Source organism: Drosophila sechellia, chromosome 3R (genome assembly GCF_004382195.2).
Source record: "Drosophila sechellia strain sech25 chromosome 3R, ASM438219v1, whole genome shotgun sequence".
NCBI lineage: Eukaryota > Metazoa > Arthropoda > Insecta > Diptera > Drosophilidae > Drosophila > Drosophila sechellia.
In genome coordinates this window covers 9,121,317-9,142,036 of record NC_045952.1, presented here as the reverse complement: position 1 = coordinate 9,142,036, position 20,720 = coordinate 9,121,317, and the positions used below count along the sequence as shown (strand labels likewise).

Sequence of the window (20,720 nt, the reverse complement as noted above, 5' to 3'; positions counted from 1 at the left end):
AGAGTATCGAATGCATTTAATACCTGCTTTATTATTCCCTTGCTCGACGCTTAAAGTCGATTTCATTTTCAGTCGATATGCAGTATTGCAATCAAATTTAACTTTGAAAATTTCCTGAGGATCACACTTTCATTTCAAATAGCTATTTCCCATCATTCTATTTCTTTAAATTAAAACAATTATAATGTGTACAAATGAAAGCTCTTAATTTTGTTGACTATTTGATTGACGTGTTATTTATATTTAATTCGAAATAATTAAATATAGAATATATTTTGCTGACATTAAGCTTTACTACATCTGAGTATCCTGCAATTTTAATAGGACAGATTAAAGATATTCACGGACAATGGCATAATGGAATACAGTGAACTAAAGTATCTCACTAAAGGGAAATGCAGATGCAATCAATTCGCTGTTAAATATCTTTTTATATTAAAAAACCCACTTTCTTTTGTATTTTTACATTACATCTCCCCATTTTGATTGCAGGAGCGGCACGACGATTTGCAGGTGATTGTCAGCGCCATTGGCAAGAACGCCCAGATGCCGAAGGTCACGCCCCTCATGATGAACGAAATTGAAAAGGTTTGCCCACACACTTTTCGCTAGCCATTGAAACACTTACGTTGAGCATGCCTTGCCATTTTGCAGACGAAAAACAATTTGATAGCTCATGCGGATTCCATTGAGCTCTCGTTGACGGAACTAAGAAATGGCCCCCGAATTTCCAATGGCAAGGAGCGCCCAGATGCATCCAGTACGTCCACCATGAGCTCTCGTTCCGGTAAGCCTGCCCACTCAATTGTTTGAAATAGTTCCTTTTATTCTGGAAGCTTAGAGAGATCGCATCCCAACCTAGCCCAATGTTAACGTTCGTAATGTTCTTGTTGATTGTCGGCAAGTTGAATTGGCTTCAATTGTTTGGTTTACGCTCGAGTTGACTGCTTAAATGTAGACAAGCTTTCAAAGTGGACTCTGTCTAGTGGATAAACTTTGGGATGAGCACTTTTCGAGTGTGTTCATCCTGCCAGAAGACTTTTATTTGAATGCTGTTAGCACAGGACATTAATCAAATTATCTTTCAATTATTTACTTTACAAAAGTGAGGACATTTAAACGTATATTAAATAGTTTTTAGTTATTGCTTTAAATATGTAATTTAGAATAATTTGAAAAGATAGCAGTGCATTGCATTTATTTTAAAATTATTAATTATTGAAGCACATACGTATGCTAGCGTTCCATTGTTTATGCAAATTACATAAAAATTCCTATATTTAATTTCCGGTGTTTTTTTTTACACCAAAATTAATTGATATGATTTGTGGTTTTATTACTACACATAAACGTTCATATTGATTTTTCATTTCAATTCATTCAATTGAAATTTAAAAACATTTTTTACTGGCTAAATAATTTAAACATTGGCCAACAAAAACAAAACCAAAACTCTTGAAACAGCACGTACAAGTTTTTGTTTCATTGTAATTCTATTCGGCGTATGTGCACTTTCATTTGAACTGATTTGATTTTGTTGATTTACATTTAGCGTTTAAAAAATTTTATGTGCAACTTAAAAATAAAAATTTCGTAAGCTACAATGCATTTTGGTGCAAGTTACACTCGTCTCCATATATGTTTAATAACTAAAAATACAAAGGACATCGATGTTTCCCGATGTTTTTCCTACACCATTTCCGTTTTTTGTTTATGTTTTTATAGGAAAAGGGCAGCCAGATACCAAATGTGCCATGTCAATGGCACTTTTGACATTTTATGTGAATGTTTTCGGTGTTGACTTACCCAGTGGGAGGTGGGTGGCCATGCCATGTTCCCCATGTTGTAGACCCCTTTTCTAGATTTCATAACAGATGCAGACATATGTTGTTAAATACATATTTGGCATGCCAGCTACTTGGGGTTTTGTGACAGAAGTTAAGAAGAAGGAATTATTTACTTAAACTTTCGCTTTGTTTAAATCGTTTTATATTTATTTCAATTATATTATACAGTTTCCATTAATGGGAATCGTTTTTGAGAAGTTGACCACAATTTACATAATATAAAATCCAAATTATTGAATATATGACACTACATCGAAGTCTCGTACCTTTAACCAGCAGGAGTGCTGTAGGTGAAAAAATCTCTCATCCTTTGGCAATCCTGCTAGCTAAGCTACAAGAAATCCCTCTCGTGACCAGTGATCATGTAATCCATAAAGGGATCAGTTTATCTGTGTCGATATACGGGCCATATTTCTGGTCATGGTAACCTGATCGTTTGATATCTTGACCAGGCCCTGCGATCGCATATACCTCTCCATCTCTAAACTAGCTTTCTTTGCGTAACGCACACTTTTGTCGTCAACCTCCTGGTTCGCATTTGGGGCCGCCATCATTATATCGCTCATTTTCCGGCCGTATTTTGCAATAGTGTACTCCCCCTCCTGGGAAATCTTGCGTCGCTCTGCGAAACTTAGCTGCGGCTCCTGGAATTCCTCGCAAATCGAGCACATCGTGTCTTCGCAGTCGGTATGGGTTAACCGCGGGCTCACACCCTCACCGACCAGTTCTTCATCTGGCGGTGCTCCGGGGCGGTGCAAAAACTCCGATTCTCGACATTCCTCGGGCGTTGCCAGCAGGACCTTTCTTTTCGTCTTTAACCCCTTCGGCTTCACCAGGCTTGGCATTGAATGTTCGCTCATATCGGTTGTTTTCCATAACATTTCGTTTATGTCGGTCAACCGCCGGCCCAGTACCTTGGGATTCAAGGCCACGCCTTTTTTTGGATGCGGAGTTCCAACGGCAACTATATCCTTCATACTCCTAGTCAGCGACGGGCGACGAAATACTGAGACCGATGGCTAAGAAAAAGTGCAATTGGCTTGAAAGAAATTCGTAAATAATTATAATCAATACTTCTTCAATGTGTTGTTTAAAGTTACATTTTGTTTGAAATCATACAAACATTACCTTCGATTTTGGGAGGGTTTTCCACCTGTGAGAGCTCCCATCGCTGATACTTGGACTTCCTTCTTCCGGCCTTTCCGGTCTTTCCGGTCTTTCCGGCCTTTCCGGGCGTGAATGGTTTCGATTATCAGAACCAGTACGCATTATGAGACGAGCCTTTAGTAAACTGGCATCAACTCCTTGTTGCGCGCGAGGATATGGAGTCGACGACTTATTAGAGGACTTCATTAGCCCATAGTCCCTGGAAGCGATGGGTAAGGGCTCCACGGATTGGAATTTTAGCTTTGGTATCCTCATGAAAACAGAAAGTTCTCGATCAACCAGATTCAGCGAGTTGTGTGGCCTCCTAGTCCCACTCGCATATTCTTCCCTGAACGAATCTTTCTTTGAATTTCGCATCGCGTTTTTGTTTTTTGTTGTTTAACGTTTTTTTTTTATGAATTGTTTTCTTTTTCAACTGTTTTTCTTTTTATTTTTTAAGTGTATGGGTTTTTTCTAGCTAAACATGACAAATATCTAAATGATAATTAGATGTGTTTCTTCTAATTTGTACCTTTTTCAATTGAATGACTACAGTTTTAAAGTCATGTATGTACAGCTCGACAAAAGCTGGCTGCTACCAAACTAATTTTGGTGTGTTGCGATGCCTATAGATGTCGCTCAAAATGATGTATTTACAGAGTGTAGACAACATTGTTCATAGGCTTAAACATATCTAATCACCAACAATTTAAAATTAAAAAAGGGGACGAAAATAATTTGCTTTATACGTGATATGGATTATATCTCAAGTTAAACGTTTATGTAATGTTGGGCTAAGAAAGTAATTCTACAATAATTTAACTTATGTTTAAGCTTTGAAGGATATATTTTTGGAAATTTTCGCTTTGTTCAAGCTTTTTTAGAATTCCTCCTGAGCTTTTCGAAGCTGTATTCGATTTAACCGTTTTAATCAGCTGTTGAGCACAAAGAAGGAAACATTTGAAAAAAAATCGTTCAGCGGCAAGGAAGTAAAAACTCTAAGGTGGAAGTGATACTTATAATGCAATACGACAGAAAATAATAATAAATTTTAAAACCTGAGTGTAAACTATCTCATTTAAAATTTAAAAAATAGTATTCCAGTTAAATATATACTTACAAATTATCAAAATAAATTAAAACGTATCGACGCAAAATTGAAATAGAAAAACTTCAAATAATGGAATGGAATCAAATCTAGAAATATTTGTGAGATATAAATAAATAATAAATAATCCAGGTGCTGAATCGGATTACTTCTAGGTGAATACCAAAGCAGCGATGAACATTTACCAAAATATAAGTAACAAATTAAAGCCCATCAAGGTCATCCATCACTTAAAGTGAAAACTTTAAAACGACTTTTCTTTCCGCTAAGATGTCACTGTGTCTGTCTTAAAGACCTTTTCGGACTTTCCCCGACTAAAGGAAAAAGGAAGACGCTCCTCAGTTGAGTGACAACTGAAGGGGAGAATGGGAAGGAGCCCAGAATTTCACGCTTTCTTGGCTTTTAATGAATTATGACATTTTCTGGTAGAGCCCGTTTACTTTTAACGCTAGAAGTCGGGCGCGTGGGAGTAAGAAAAATGGAGGGAATGTTATCAGCTCTTTTCATTTTCTGTGTATTTTATTTTTTTTATTCTTTATGTGATATTTTCTACCACTTTGCACCTGTCCTGTGAATGGCACAGCACAAAGAAAAAGGGGTTTGTGTATATGGAGCCTACCTGAAACATTCATCAGAATGAGTGAAAAGAAATTTTACACTTAACGTGTTTCACTGCTACTTCAACATGTTTTCCCACCATGTGTGTGGTTGTCAGCCATGTTATTATTGCTTTCTGGTTTCCTTTTTTATATGCACAGAAAAAAATACTTCAATAAATGAAAATTCGATGATACGTTTAAGGTTTCTTTGAACAACAATTAAATGTTTCTGATTATCATGAAATTATTTAATAATTTTGATTTTATCTCATTTTTGAGATTCCTCGGTATATAGCTTTTTCTTTTCCTTGCCTTTTTCTAATTGTTAAATATATTTAATAAGTGTGTCATATTGAATATTTTTCTCAGTGCATATATTTGCTTAACAGCTTCTTGTGGGCTTGGAACTCTCATTCATTCAGTCGCTCACTCACTGTAAATGCTTTCAGACGCCACAACTTGAAGCGGCCTGCGTTCCGTGTCCCATGTCCTGAATCCCGCTGGTGGCCAGGACCGTGTTAGCTGTCCTCCTTGGACTTGGCATTTGTCGCCAAAATCCCCTGTCCTTGCAGACCGGCCTAATCCTGCGAGGGACACTGCGAAAACTACAAACCAAAATAGCAGAAAAGCACAAAAAAAAAAACCAACGTGTCCCTCCATTTTCAGTTTAGTTTGTTTTGGTTTTGTTTTCCCGGATTATTGGCAAACTCAGGCCTGGAGAAACTTTCATAACTGTCAGAAGGACCTACCCGTTTCCACCCACCTGGCCATTTTTTCAGTTTCCTTTCGGTGCCTTTGCTCTGCGCCTACTTAAGCTTTTCTTTACATTTCCTTTCTACTCTTTTTTCTCAAGTATTTCAAGTGTTTCTCCTTTACTTCTTCGAGTTCTGAAATATTTGCACCATGGTTTGCTTTGAATCACTTGCAATTGAAAATTGTCAAATAATGGAAAAAGTTGGGGAAATAATGCAAGGGGAACCAACTTTAGTCCAGGGGTTAAAATAATATTATTATGCGATGTACTTTGCAAGCTTACTTCATTGTCATTCGCTTTCATTGCATTGGCAGTTAGATATTCGTTTGAAGTTGGCAAAAAAACGTGGCATAATGTTCCCCTTTAAATACAATATTCTAAAACTTTAGAATTGTTAAAATTACTTAATAAAATGTCTAAAATTTTGACAGTATATTTAATTAAATAGCCCTAGAGATTTGATTTATATCTTATAATTTATTTATGGTATTTTATTCGTAAATTTGATGTGTATCCCATCGTACAGCCATCAACCAAGTCACTCGAAGCTTTTGCTTCATTGAAATAGTTTTTCATTTACTTGCCATTTGCTGAAATGTGCAAAAAAGTCAAGGGGGAAGTGGCAAGCCACACCAGAAATAAAGAAAAATAGTTGGCTGAGTAGTGGTCGAGAATGAAAATCCATAATTCAATATGCAGCTACAGTGACCTCGATAAGTATGCCACCAGCAGTGGTCAGTTGTGTAGGGTCAAAACCACAACTGGTGCTGTTTAATGAGTAGCAAGTCATCATCAGCAGCGACACACAGGATGATTGTGTGGGTCTGTTTAAAAGGACAGGCTAATTAGCAAGAAGTCCTTCCCCACGCTCGTTCCTCTTTCATTTTCAATCCCATTTCAATTTGTCCCATTTTTTTCCTCTTGCAGAGTACAATAACGAGCCGAGTGGTACTGGAGCGTTGGCCGGCAGCTTCGATAAGTCGGTACTGCAAATTTCCGACTGGCTGACTTGGGAACAAAACATGATCAAGATACAGAGCGTGCTCGTCGACGATGGCGATGCAGTGCGACTGGCCATCGAGAAGCAGGAGGTGCGCCCCATGAAATTCAACACACCCATTCGGGTTCACACCCATATCAATTTTTCTCACATCACATATATCTTCCGTTCACAGAAAGTCCTGCGTGAATTGAAAATGAAAAAGCCGCAGCTCAACGAACTGGTTCACACGGCGGAAGTGCTTAAAGGCGACGTAAAACGGCAGCAACTCCAGGAGAAAGGTGAGTCCTTTAAGAACTATGGGGGCTTTGAATGTATTGAGTTTGGTATGGCATTTCTAAGAGGCCCCGTATCTATAAACATATATGCTATATTTCTGATATTATGTGTGTATAGAGTGATTCTGTGATTTATTACAAATCTTAAATGCTGAATAATTATCTGAGATGCATTATAATTTGAAATGCAAAACTTATTGTTCGTCAAATTTCTCAACCGTAAGACTTAAATCTTTGCCAACTTGCAACTCGCAAAACTAAATATTTTATCTAAGGCACTGATTAGACTCTGCGAATAGTTTTTCATCTTGCCCATTCGTGAGTGTATTTTCGAATCTCAATTAATTTCTGAATGAAATTGTGCAAATTGGCTCACATATGGAAATTTCATTAGGCCTTGTTAGCTGCTCTGTCTCCGCTGCCAAGGGTATTGGATACGGCTGATGGCTGTACAACACGGATCCATTTCCTTTTTCGAAAACCCCCGGTAGCGAAACCCAGAAATCACTTCGGTGCAAACAAATTTCCGCCGGTCGAGACAAAATGCATGCAAGGATATGGGTAGGTGAGCGTATGAATGTGGAAAAGCGGGCAAGGGGAAAAGCGAGACATATGAGTGTTGTACTGAACAGCAACAGAAGCCAGCGGATGGCCACTTAAAATTGCTAACTCAGTCAGGGGAATGTTTTCGAAGGGGATTCGGGAAGAGTAGCGGTGGCTGTGTGGTTAAAAGGACTGTCAACATTTGCATAAAGGGGCCGTGAACCTCGGTAGCCGGTTTGTTTCAATTCGAAAGCGTTCTCTTTAAACTGGCTGACTCAAAACAATGTCAAGAATAAATACTCACACTAAGTTGGACAAAAGAGAGAGTTCGGCTTGCTTGTTAAACAAATGATTGCATACTTTCAGGTCGTGGTGAGTCCTGCAGTTTGACAACCACTGAGCTAAGAGCACATGAGGGTAAAGAGCGCTCCTTTGAGAGAAAACGCTCATTCCCATTCACTCTCCTGTTTTTATTTGCCTTTTTTCTCTGCGGAATTTTAATGTGGCAGTTGAGCAAGCGGCATGCAACATTTATGCCAGTTGACATTTAATTGACAAGCGGGGAGCGGGCGGGGAAATGGGAAAATATCCAGCCAGCAGGATGCTAACTGAAATATTTTCATGCTCTTTGGGACCGGGGTGGCATTTCCAGGGGGTGGTATGTATGTGCGAGAGGAGAGGAGAGGAGATGAGCTGGGAGTTGCCTGCACTGCTTGTTACACATTATTATGATGTTTGGTTTGTCATAAACATTTGTAACTTGTCGGCCACGTTCTCTCATCTCGGCCATTTGTACGTGCATTTCTGCCTTATTTTTTCCTGCTATAAGTGTGTGTGTTTGCCTCTATGAGTGTGCATATGTGTGTGTGGAGAGAGGGGGTCGGGGGAGGGCATCTGTTTGGGCCTTTTGTAATGGAGATGCCAACAGTTGCTTGCAGCAAGTGAATTTTGCTTTTTTGTGCTTCGTATAGAGCTGTGTGCCCTGCAGTTGCACATACATACATTATTATTATAAAATTGAAATTGAAAAACATAATAGTCCACATAATAATTCTGAGCTTGTTAGATTTTATTTGAATAGTAATTCATTTTATTTTGATTTTAGCACACACATAGTTTGTTAAAAGTTTTTTATTTTTAAATATGACATTTCAGCGACGTATTTAGTATCATTCTTAACATTCTTAACCGTCTTAACAGTTATGTTATTAATTATTAATAATAATAATATATTTCCATTTTTTATTAATATTTTACCTAAAGTAAATTAAGATTTATATTTCATTTTACTTATCTTCATAATGAAGTGCTGTTCGCTTGAATAGGGTATTTTAAAGTGTTTCAATGTTGCCACCAACTATTGGCTAAGAGCCAAACAGAAAATATGTCCATTGGGGCGGCATTGTATTTCAATTTGCTTTTCAAAGCCCGTTTAGGATTTCCACGGAAAACTGTTCGCGGCCAGGCCTAGTTTATTATCGGTAAAAGTGGTTGGAAATGAAGCAAAGAGCTCCAATTAATTTCGTATTTCGTAAAGTGAGGCTTAATTAAACCATTATTCATTATCTCGTTGGCGGTTTGCCTCTTTCCTTTTTCTCCCTCTAGCTGCACCTTATTTTCACTTCTCCTTCCCCTCTTCACTTTTGGGCCAGGAGTCGCACAAACTTTTCGCCAACCCAAATGACCCCAAAGTCCTTATCATAAATAAAATACCAGACCGCACGGATGGGGGAGAGTGTATAAGTACAAGTGTGTGGGTGTGTGTTTGTGCGAGCGTTGAGGTTGGCTCGTAAATCTGTCTTTGACATGCAATTTCAGTGCAGCGGCTGTTGCTGCAACTTGGCCAACAACTGCCACAACAGAGCAACACCAACGAGCCAGCTGCATATTATCTGAAAGGACAACGCACTCCATTGGCCAAGCACAGGCTCAGTGGCTTCTCACCCACACTACGCCCCCTCCCTTCGTTTTGGCGCCCAAATTGCCTTTAATTGCAGCCTTTTGCCTCGCAAACGCTTTCAACTTCACAACCCATCCACCCCCTTTCCTTCTGTTTTGGCGCTACACACGCCCGCTTCACGCCATTACACGCTTTAATAGGCCTTGCCCCTCTTATACCGCCTATCCCCCCCGAATAATAAGGCAGCCGCCCCCACCCCTCCCTCGTGTTTGCAAAAAAACCCTTCTTTATCCCAAGTTGGTGCTCCCCCCAGTCGAGCGCTTTCTTTTCAATGGTTTGGCATAGCTTCCTGGCATGTGTCTGCGCTTTCAAGAAGTTCGTTGCTTTGGCTACTCTGCTTTAAAGTGCAAGTTCGTTCAGCTTGTACAGTGGGAGAAAAATTGTTGTGAAAAAAGATTTAAATTAATAAATTTAATTTCAATAGGGTAATGCTTACACCATTTGATATAGATATATTATAACTGGCTTTTCACTGAAATCTTAGTACAAGTATAATATAAACCAATGTTCACTTGAATCTAACGAACATGTAACAATAATATTTAAAACCTGTTTTTAAATAAAAATATAAGTGTATTAATTTCTTAAAACTTAAGAGCTCATAATAATAAGTATACATGTAACTCACTCACAAAGTGTGGCCATCATTATGCCTCATAAAACATTTATAACTTTTTAAAAAGTTTTTTTTTAGGTAAAGGGTATCCAAAGTCGCTATTTGCTGAGTTCATTTTTACGCGTCTTGTTTCTTTTCTTAATTACTCAAAAAGTGAAGTGAAGCAAGAGTCTCTCTATGGCTGCTTAACCTCAGACCTTTTATGACACAAAAGCGACCCGGTACGCTCGACTTGCCACGCCCCCATGTTCGTGGGATTTAAGTAAGCATTAAGTGAAATTATTGTCATGGTTGTTAGACTTTTAGCTCCGGCTTTTGAGCCTTTTTAGCCTTTCACAGCCCTGTAAGTTATTTTCGCTAAAATAGTTTTGCGCACGAACAAATTTTTTTGTGCAACGAAAGTATGCGGGAAATTTGTCTAAACATTGCAGGTTATAGGTGCTTCGGGGAAACTTTTAAAAAGTGTGTTCGGTTGCGCGTGTGTGCCATTGTTTGTTTGGTTGTGCGTGTGTGTGTTTGTGTCACCCTAAATGCCCTTGGCTGTCCTGGTACATCTTGCCCAGACTTCTCTTGGGGCGAAGCCAAGTTGTGTGCTCCTCTTTCAGCTGCGGAAAAATGAAATTCCAGTGCCCTGCTGCAAGGAGTGAGGGCAGGATAAAAAGGATGCGAGCGGAGAAAAAGGTGTGGACTCCATGCACTCACTCATTACGCAAATTGTCCTGGGCCAGCACAACCGACTACGTGTCCTGTGCCTGGACTCCTCTCGGTCTGTCGGTCTGTCTGTCTGTCTCTGTCTCTGTCTCTGTTTTTGCCTCTGGCCATCTCATATGACCGAAATGCCGTTAACAATTTTCGTTGTCTAATGAATTTTAATTAAATTCATTAAAAAGGTTGCACTTGCTGGGTGCCCAAGGATATAAGAATGAAGTTGAGGCTCCTTCAGTCTCTGCCACGCCTCACGAAATTTACATTTATACAAAAATGCATGAATATTTCAATTCACAATTGCTTTTTTAACTAGTGGTTATCAACCTTAGAATAATAAAGTATATTCCTTTAGAAATCCAATTTGCATTCTACTCAAATATCTGTCCACCATCTCGTAACGACCTTTGAACTAATTCTTCAGCTAGTTTCTTGGCCCACTATCCCATTAATGACTTTCTTATCACTCGACAGCCACCCTCCATTTTCCTCTCATATTTTCTCCAACTAATTAAGGCCAATGCACACCAAGCATTTTTCCCGACTGGCGCAACCGATAAAAGAAAATCTACATCTAAGACCACAATAACATAAACATCAAATTCCATCAATGGCACAACGAACCGCTCAAGCCCCTCGCTTTTCCTCTCCCTCGCTCGCTCTATCTCTCTCTCTCTCTGCCCGAGTGCATCCCTCTCTTTCGTGCGGTGCCGCAACCCTGTGCAAAAATAATCCTTATCAGTTGTCAAGGTTCAGAGACGTACGCACAACATGTGGCAGGAATGTTGAATGTCTTCCGGCTAAATCGCATCGCCCCATGCGCATGCTCCCCACGGAACCCTAGCAAAACAAATGCCAGTGGATCCGGAGAGCAGCCGGAGAAAACTGCCGGAATGCCGGTGAACCCAATATACACAGAGAGCATTGCGGAAGTCGGGAGAAAGTACGGTTAGGAAAGTTACAATGGGTGGTGGGTGTGAGCACTGCGGGAAAATCCTGTCATTAGGTAAATATCTGAAAACTAATTCCCTTAAAGTAATGGAAGTATTAAAGTATTACTTATATAATTAATAATTAAGTTATATTTGTAGACTTTGTTTATATTTTTAATATAAGTAGTTCTTTTAGCGCGCATATTCTGCTTAAGTTTCAGCGGCTTGGTAATTATTTTTCAGTGTATTGGTAGTTAACTTGCTTTGGGGTTGCTCTATTGCCCACCGGACCCCACCTCACCCCTCGCCCCACCAGAGCACTCCCCTTTTGGCCGCTCACCTTTTGTTTACCCATTTGGGGGTTGTTGGTCGGCTGATTGCCGCTCTTTTGGAGAGCTCGACGAAAAGCGTTGCCGTGTTGAATTTACGCCGTGACTTTCGCTCTCTCTCTCTCCTCTATTCGCTCTCCCCGTCTCTTCTTTGTCCGCTTTGTCCGCTTTGGGGGTCCGTAGTTCTGCGAGCAGCTTGTCAGGACATTCGTTGGCTCCGACTACGTACAAACGGTTGTGAAACTCCTCCATATCCAAATCCATTCCGTGTAATCCCGTGGAGCCATTCACGTTTTCTCTGCATGGTGCGCGTCGCGTAAGAGCTTCCGGCAGAATTATAAAAATATAAACAACAAATTGTAATTTAGATGCAACATTTTCGTGCCTCGATTAGCGAACCAATCGAGTGTGTGTGTGTGTGTGTGTGCAGGAGTTTTAGTGGGGCTAACAAGCCAAAAGCTAAGCAAAGTCAAACCACAAAACGGCATTTAAAGTTTTGTGTCTCCGGCGGCTTATTGCCCTGCCCTGCTCCCCTCTCGCTCTCTCACTCGCTCGCCCACTCTACTCCTCTCACTCGCTCTCCGCCGTATTTGTAAATCAATAAACGTGAGGGTGGCAAAAAGCCGCAAAATGTTGTTTAACAAAAAAGGCAAAAGCGTCCTGTGAAAAAAACAAATAACGAAAACAACGTGAAATTCGGTAGCTAAATAAAAAATATTTGTTATTATTCCGCATAAAAAATGAGCCAAGAATGAATAAATGGAAAAATCAGAGGGAACACAATAGTTCATTCAATCCACTCAAGATTCTTTCTAAATGGCACAATAAGAAAGAAAGAAAATAATATCAATAATTAATAAATTCAAAAATCATAAAACCATAAAACCTATAAAATTGTAATTTAATTTATTGGATTTATTCCAGTACCTAATTACAGCTACTAAGTACAAAAATGCGTACAATTATTTAACCCCAATAAACAAGTTTAATCCACATTGCCATTGAACGCTTATATAAATTACAAAAAGCACTTTACAAGCCCATCATAAATCCATAGAAATTAATTATAGAAAAATATGAAATTCTATTACAAATGAATAATCAAATAGGTTAAACAAAAGCAGAAAAAAGACCGTGCATTCACGAAATCGTCCGCAATTTGCATATAAATATTCAATAAACCAAGTTTATGCGATACAAAAAGCAGACGAACAAAAACAACTGGCTAAATAAAGTGGGCGTGTTTCTGATGACGGTCGTTTTTTGCCCTTGTTGTTGTTGCTATTGCTCACATCATAGCGAGAAATGAATGTGTTTCAATAAATTACACGGAACGAGCCTGAAGAGCAGCAGAAAAAACGTGAAGCATAACTTAAGGCGTGCGAGCTTGTTTCTCTCTGTGTGTGTGTGTGTGTGTGTGTGTGTGTGTGTGCATGAGCGCACGTGTGTGAGTGTGTGCGTCTAGGAATTCATTTGAGTCCACTTCGTGCGAAGCACAAAAACAGCATCGCTGGCAAAAAGAAACGAATGGAAAGCGTGGAAAAATAACACAACGAATCTTGGAGCTCCTTCAATGGCAAAAATCAGCAAGGACTAAAACAACAAAGCGGAAACTACTGCAACAACTGCACTGACAGAAATTAATGTTTTAAGATGGTTGATTAGGGCCTTCTGTAGTTAATAATTACCCATTTCCATGAAGGTAGTTTAGTGCTAGTAAAAGCAGCTCAAAAGTTCTTGGGCATCTTGTTTGGAACTATTTATACTACCAGATATTGTCGTTAACTAAGTAGTTAGTTGTTTTCTGGTTTCAACAATTTATTAACCACACTTTGCTTAAAAGCACATTGGTCCAATTTTCTTGTGATATTAAATGGTTCGCCCACCAGAAGAATATCCATTTAGTCTTGAGCTTTCTTTGTGTATCCTATAAACTACTCCGGCTATGGCTAAAACTTTAACCGCCGCAAACTTAAAAAATATCTTGAGCAAGAAATACAAGGATACTTTCATCAACAAGCGCCACAACTCAGTTCAGAACTTGATTGCATACTTTTAGGCGGAGCAGTCAAACATTTCATACGCCTGTATCGCCCGCATCTCATGGCAGAAAACGTGTCTTGTATAAAAATAGTTTATCTATGTATCTGCCCCCCCAACAAGCGGCATCGGCCCCATTTTGAAGCCACACCTCCACCAACGCAAAGCACCAAAGTTTCATCGCATAGCATGCTTTCTGACTATTTATAAGCAAATTTTCCCCAAGTCTCAGCTGAAAACTTAAAATGGGAAATTGTCGGAATTGTCTGGGCGTTGAGAGTAAAGGGGGGTAAATATGATTAATGATTGGTGGAGCCTAGAACAATGGATGTGTCAATCGAGTGTCGTGGAAAAATTGCTCTCATTATCGAAGCCATTATTGTGTTATTAGGGCTAGCTAGGAAATAGAAAAGCCAACGCAAAGTGGATGGAGAAGGGTCCACTGGGTATTGAATTTATTGAGCCCGCATTGAGTATTTGTGAAGGGCCGGCCAAACGTATTTGTTATTGGGATAATCAAGCGAATGTGGAGCATATTGTCGATTTGAGGAATTACGCATACTTAATTTATGAGTTTTGTATGCACTTGATGGATAGCAGCCTGATGACATAGGCCAATCAAATAACCATTAGTTATTAACTGCAACATAAATGGGTCCTTTAACTAGTTTGCGTCTTTAATTTCGTATTGCTCACATATTTCATTTACTTTCTGGCCAAATCAGCAATCTGCCAGAAGTTTTTGACAATCCATTTCCATTAGTTGTCATTTCACAGCCCGCTCATCCGCTTTACCCAACTTTCTGCAAAAGCCTCCAGCTAATTGAGTGCAATTGTGAGGCAGTCGAAAAAAGGGAGCAGGAGAAACTTTCTCCAGCTGCGAGTGAAGTTTTAAATAATCAAGTTTTGTCATAAATTAAATAGATCTGGCGACGGCTGCATAATCAAGAAGCCGGCAGACGCGGCCGAAAAAATTACAGCGAGAAACCTATTAACTGTAAGTCGGTGACGGAAGGAAGGAAGGACTCAGGAACCTTCAGTTGCCAGAAGGGGTCGTCAGGATAATAATTTTTAGTCCTGCCAGTGCCGCTGCTGCTGCCACGACTGCCAGTTGAGCCGGGTTGAATATGCAACAGAGGCGCACACGGGCAACAAAAGAATCAGAAGTGGAAACTGAAAATGCCCCGTATGCCAAATGGCCATCGTCCCGACATTGTTGTCTGCACTTGTTCGCCAGCGTGTCTGTGTTTGTGTCTGTGGCAGAAGTTAAATGCACCTGCCACCAAGGAAGTGCCTGGATGGGCTTTTCCGCAGGAGGAGCAAGCGGGCGGGGGCCCGGTCCTGGCATCACAATAAAGCGCACTACATGTCTGCGTTGGCGTTGTTGCAGGTGCCAAAAGTTAAATGCAGCAGCAGGACCGACTTCGAAATGCGTGAAAGTAGCTCCCTGATTTCGTATGCGGAACGGCCAGCCAAGAAATGTTCAGTAGACACTCGATAGGAGAGAAATAGGAAATAATGGAAAGCTTATTGTGCCACAGATAGTAACATTCCGTTGAAAATACACTATTTCAAAAATACGCCAAAATTACGAAAACTTTGCAAATTGTTTTTCTCTTTGAGCTGTTTTTCGTGGATATCTTAATCTGTTCATCGCAGTCAATCAAATTAGTTGACTTTGATCAATGAATCACTTACAGACTCAATTTTTAACTGATAGCACATTGAAAATAGCCCTAAAAAGATAAAGAGGCAGTGTTTCCCTTAGTTGGTGCCCACTGTTTGTATATGCGGTCAAAGCACGCAGTGCCAAGAAGTATGCAACGAGAAACAGCCGGCGCAGGAAAATGCGCAAAGTGTGGTGAAAATCAAGAAATGACTGTGTGTGTGTGGTGAAGAGAGAAAGTTGCGAAGATGGCGCAAATGGAGTGCAAAATTAAGAGTATTTTTCGCACTCTCTTTTGTTTATTTTGCTCTTTGGAGTATTTGCTTGTGGTAGTTGGTTGTGTTAAGTTTCCGGCACGTTTTATAAACAAACTCAAATCTAAAAGAGAGCGAGAAAGAGAGAGAAACAGAGAGAGAGAGAGAGAGAAAGGTGGAGCTTATGTTTACCATTAACATTCAACGTTTTACCAATGTCAACAGTGCCGTTTTTTATACACTTTTTTATACATTTATTCCGGCTGAGACTGAGTGAAGAGCCGCTGGCCAATCGAACATTTCAACGCACATAATGCGCAGCGTGATAATGCAAATCAAGTGAAGTGTTAAAATCCCGCCAACCCAACAAAACAAAATATACAACATAAAAGTCCCGGGAAAATCCTTTAAAACGCACAAGGCTGTGAAGAGACGTGGAAATCGATATGACTGCCAAACCACCGCCGCCAATCCCGCCCACTTTGGGTGGCGATGATTCCGGCACACATGGACCGAAACTCGCACCCGAGATACCTCGCATCAACTCGGAATTGGCAGCCCAGGCGGCACTCAGAGGACAGCAATTGCTGAGGAAACAGGGATCACAGGAGCAGCATGCGACTAACACGCTGCCGGCCCACAAAACCGGTGCCCCGCCCCCCTTGCCGCCCACCCAAAGTCGTCCGGTTCCGGCTATTCCCGCCAGGGGCGCCAGCGATCGTGCGGCACCACCGGAAATACCACCCAAACGTCACAGCCTGAAGAGCATGCCCGATGGACAGCCGATGATGGTGCCAGGACTACCGCCAACCATGAGGCAACCACCGCCGCTGCCCAGGAAACCCGCTTCCACTCAGAGTTCCGCTCAGAACTCAGCACAAAGTTCCCCACTGGCGGGCATGAAGTTCAAGGATAAACCGCCGCCACCACCCGAAAAGCATTCAACACTCTCCGCCGAGGGAATGGCCGCTCGGCGTTGCTCGAACCCCTTTGAAATGCCACCACCACCGCCGCCACTGGTCCTCCAATCCGCCGTGGCTGCCCTCAGCGAACAGAGCTCCAAGAATGGCCTGAATCCCGTACCCTCGCCAGCGCCCACAAGAGCCAGCGAGGCGAAGAAGATCAACCAGCGATCGATTGCATCGCCCACAGAGGAGTTCGGATCGGAGGATGCACTGCGAGGAATTGAGAGTGGCTTGCGCAACATGGAACGGGCCATGCAGGAGCAAATGAATCTGAGGAACATGGAGGCTGCAGTCCAAAACAATTTCGATTTGAGCTTTAAGGCTAGCCTAGCGGCAGGTGCTCGACATCTGGGCGGTGGCTCGGTGAATCTCAGAACGGCCAACTACGAAAGGAACCTATCCTTGGACGAGGGACGAGCAGGTGACTCGCGACAATCCCTGGAGGAACTGAAACAACTGAGGGCCCAGGCCCAGCAGCAATCCCTGCTCAATAATTCCTCTTCATCAACCTCCAATTCCCAGGTGGAGCAATCCATGCGCTCCACCATTGAGCACCATATGCGCTCACTGGATCGGAACTTACCCCTGGAGCTGCAATATAGTCGCCATCGCTTTCAGAACAATTTGAATGCCGTGGCCGCTGCTGCAGGTGGTGCCGCAAACTCGTCCACCGGAAATGCGGTGGCAAATTCAGGAACTTCCGGTTCGCAGCAACCACCAATGCCGCTGAGCAGCGAGTTCCGAGAGCAGATCCGCCAGCAATTGTTGGGCAATATACCGCCACAGGTGGTCCACAATATGGGCCAATCGCCGGGATCCGCTGCCGCCGCCGCCTTGCTGCAACATCAGGCGCAGTCGCGAGCCGCCGCTGCCGCTGCTGCTGCGGCCGCTGCAGCTGCTGCCGCCCAAGTGGCCGGCGGAAGTGGGGCTCTGTCGCGGGAGGAGCTGCGCATGCGCAGAAGGTCTTCGCACGACGAAACCCAGCTCACCCAGAACTCAAGCGGTGGCATTCAGGGTAAGGTTTCCCAAAGGTGGTTTTCCTCTCCCTGCCCTTTAAGCATATGCCAGATACGTTTATCAACGAAATTTCCATAAACACCGTATAAAAAAGGGTTTGTTAAGCATAAATACTTAACTAAGTATACCATTTGTACAGAGAATAAAAACGCAAAAACTATAGACCTAAGCCCATACCAGATCCAAAAACAAACCGATACTGAAATCCCAAATTCTGTATAAATTTAAAATGTGTTTATATGTACATAAGTCAAGTTGTTATTTACTGAATTTAGCAATATAATAATTTAATGTGCATTTTGTTTGGAGATAACAAAAAACCACTGGCGGGTTTTTCTTATTGCTTTAAACCTATTAGGATTATTTTTGAAAATAGCTTACTCTTTCTATGTTTGGTTAATTTATTTATTTCTTCTCGATCCTCGACTTCGTAGAGCTGAAACAGTTTTCCCTAGCACCGCACTGTTCAGCGGACTTAGATTATATGCGTTGCTGTCTGAAAGGTAACCACAGCTAGTGTGTTTGTGTTGTCACTTAACCCCAACCTGCCTCCCGCACAGGGCTGAAGCTTAACCCATAACAGCACACACACATGACCCTGAACCAGCCGAGCTGACCAAGCAAATTGCTAACGAAAGTTATTATACCTACTAAATTGCATGGCCGGGCAATAAACCAAAGAGAACTGTGATAAACTCGGGCTAATCATTGTTTACTATTGACATTTAATGTGGTTTTATTTAACTATAACACAGCAGATATTCACTGACATCAATAACTAATTCGCTTAATTGTTCAACAGTGACCCGATTGCGAGAACACTGGGATGAGACGTCCCAATGTGTCCTGCAGCGAGCTGCCCAACTGAAAAACATGCTGAGCGACTCACAGCGGTAGGTTTTCACCCCTCTTAACCGCCGACCGACCACTTAACCCCCTGTCACCATCTCAAATTAACCGCAGGTTCGAGGCCAAGCGCCTGGAGCTGGAGAAGTGGCTGGCCCGCATGGAGCAGCGTGCTGAGCGCATGGGAACCATCGCCACTACAGCCGACATCCTGGAGGCCCAGCAGAAGGAGCAAAAGGTATGTGTTAACTACCATCAACACTTGGCATTTCCCACACCCACTCTCTCTTTTCTCTTGTAGTCCTTCCATGCGGAGTTGCACCAGAACAAACAACACTTCGATATCTTCAATGAGCTGACCCAGAAACTGATTGCCGTCTATCCCAATGATGATACCACCAGGATCAAGAAGATGACAGAGGTCATCAATCAAAGGTGAGTCAAGTGAAATATTGGGCATGAAATGGTTAGATTTCTAAGGGTTAAAAGGATAGTAATGTGGGATTTTTTGAATTATTATTATTATGAGTTCTTTGCTAACCGATCCTTGTTTTAATTATCAGATATGCTAACTTAAACAGCGGAGTCATCAATCGTGGCAAGCAACTGCATGCAGCGGTGCATAGCCTTCAATCTTTTGATCGAGCCATGGATCAGGTGAGCTTCATCATTAAATTCTATATTAAACACAGCATATTAATGTTTCATATTCCTTTTGCAGTTCCTTGCTTTTCTTTCGGAAACGGAAACACTTTGTGAAAACGCCGAGTCTGATATTGAACGCAATCCGTTAATGTTCAAGGTAAGTGTACAACTTCATCATTCGCCGACTTAATCTTTGGAATCGTTTAAATATACCCACCCTGCTGCTGTGCTGACATAATGATATATTTGTTCTGCAACAATTGAACGACACTTGAAAGATTTATTTAGTGTATAAAGAGCAATCTGCTCTCCGTGGAAAGTTCATTGCCTTTCGCTTTTGTTGACTTTCCCTCTGCGAATTAACTGCGAAAGATGATGAGCAGTCATGGAATGCAGTGATGCTAAGCAATGTGAATTTTTTATATGAAAATGAGGGATATATTAACAATATAAGATTCATTTATTGGAAGTCTAATTCTTGGATTTAATATATTTTATATAGTCAACATGAACACAAAAGATCTTAGAGAGTACAGAGTCAATGAAAGAATGATCTTAAAAATAATCCAGATAAACGCGTTTTCTAAACATTTTCTTCGCCGCCTTATTAACAAGTTATTGAACTTTAAATTATGTTCAATCGATTCCCTTTGGTCTTAATTAAAAAGTTTTTCTTTAACTCGTGCATTCCCATTATCTATTTGGATAAGGGGAAGCAATTTGCCGCTTTAATTTATTGTAGCCGATCAAGGGCCGAGTTTGAACCACTTGAACTTGCCCATTATGAGCCCAATCCGTATCCGTACACAAATTCGATTCCAAAGCGGAACCATACAAAGTATTCCACTCGGAGCACTCAGTGTCTCGATTGCAGTTGCAATCAAAATTGGCATTGTGGCCACAAATGAGTTCTGCCCACTTGCTGGATGCACTTATCAGTGACACTCATCTGGCAGCGGTTTTCCCCGCCCCTTGGTCCAGCAATTTCCCTATTTTCCGACCCTGGCCCTTTTGGCACCACTCTCAATATTCTCGAGAGTTCAGTGTGCCGCGCGCGCTTCTCAAGTGATGTTGCGGCGTCTGTTTGTTTGTTTATTTGAATGGCTTGGTCGAGAGGGGGGACGGGCAAGAAAATGGGTGGGGAGGGGGGTTGCGTCATCACCAGCCCCATTTTCATTGTTTTGTGCGCCTGCCTCTTTGTTGTAATTACATTCGCCTATTTAAGATAATTATTTTAAGGCGCTCTTCTTTTCAATATTCGTGGCTTTGTCTGCAGCATTGAGCTTTTCGGTTCTTCTTTCCGCCTGTTTTCTATTCAATTACAATTATTTTATTGCTTCCATTGTTAATGGTTTAAATTGTTAATGGCTTAAATGTAAATTTTCCGCGATAGGAAGTTAAGGATTTAAAGGGCTTACCTTTTATACGCCTTGAACTTATATTTCTCTACACACTTTGAAATTATATTAA

The 20,720-nt window shown here is 41.3% G+C and overlaps 2 protein-coding genes across 16 annotated transcripts in view; one reads left to right on the top strand and one right to left on the bottom strand.

Annotated features, from left to right (window-relative positions):
• LOC6619064 (dystrophin) overlaps window positions 1–20,720 on the top strand; it is a 134,762-nt gene that overhangs the window by 26,740 nt on the left and 87,302 nt on the right. For 8 of the 14 annotated variants that reach the window (XM_032720624.1, XM_032720614.1, XM_032720615.1 and 5 more), the window contains 10 exons: window positions 493–588; window positions 655–787; window positions 6,382–6,545; window positions 6,630–6,735; window positions 18,194–18,262; window positions 18,562–18,652; window positions 18,723–18,843; window positions 18,907–19,040; window positions 19,169–19,262; window positions 19,327–19,407. In XM_032720624.1, coding sequence (XP_032576515.1) covers window positions 493–588; window positions 655–787; window positions 6,382–6,545; window positions 6,630–6,735; window positions 18,194–18,262; window positions 18,562–18,652; window positions 18,723–18,843; window positions 18,907–19,040; window positions 19,169–19,262; window positions 19,327–19,407 — 1,089 coding nt within the window. Of the gene's footprint in view, window positions 1–492; window positions 589–654; window positions 788–6,381; window positions 6,546–6,629; window positions 6,736–16,208; window positions 17,758–18,193; window positions 18,263–18,561; window positions 18,653–18,722; window positions 18,844–18,906; window positions 19,041–19,168; window positions 19,263–19,326; window positions 19,408–20,720 lie in introns of those variants that run through there. The other 6 variants (XM_032720616.1, XM_032720621.1, XM_032720620.1 and 3 more) reach the window with 2 other exon arrangements.
• LOC6619068 lies at window positions 1,976–3,576 on the bottom strand. 2 transcript variants are annotated; one of them, XM_002043272.2, is made up of 2 exons: window positions 2,976–3,576; window positions 1,976–2,866 (listed from the first exon to the last, which is right to left on the bottom strand). In XM_002043272.2, exons 1-2 carry the CDS (start codon window positions 3,369–3,371, stop codon window positions 2,228–2,230), a joined length of 1,035 nt encoding a protein of 344 aa, XP_002043308.2. In that variant the 5' UTR covers window positions 3,372–3,576; the 3' UTR covers window positions 1,976–2,227. The 2 variants fall into 2 exon arrangements, with proteins under 2 accessions (XP_002043308.2, XP_032576519.1); XM_032720628.1 differs by having other exon boundaries at window positions 1,976–2,886; window positions 2,976–3,068.

Excerpts from the sequence above, each read along its gene's own strand:
- LOC6619068 (XM_002043272.2), bottom strand. The coding sequence starts at position 3,371 with ATGCGAAATTCAAAGAAAGATTCGTTCAGGGAAGAATATGCGAGTGGG. Across the intron at positions 2,867-2,975 it reads AAACCCTCCCAAAATCGAAG|CCATCGGTCTCAGTATTTCG; the intron begins GTAATGTTTGTA and ends ACTTTTTCTTAG.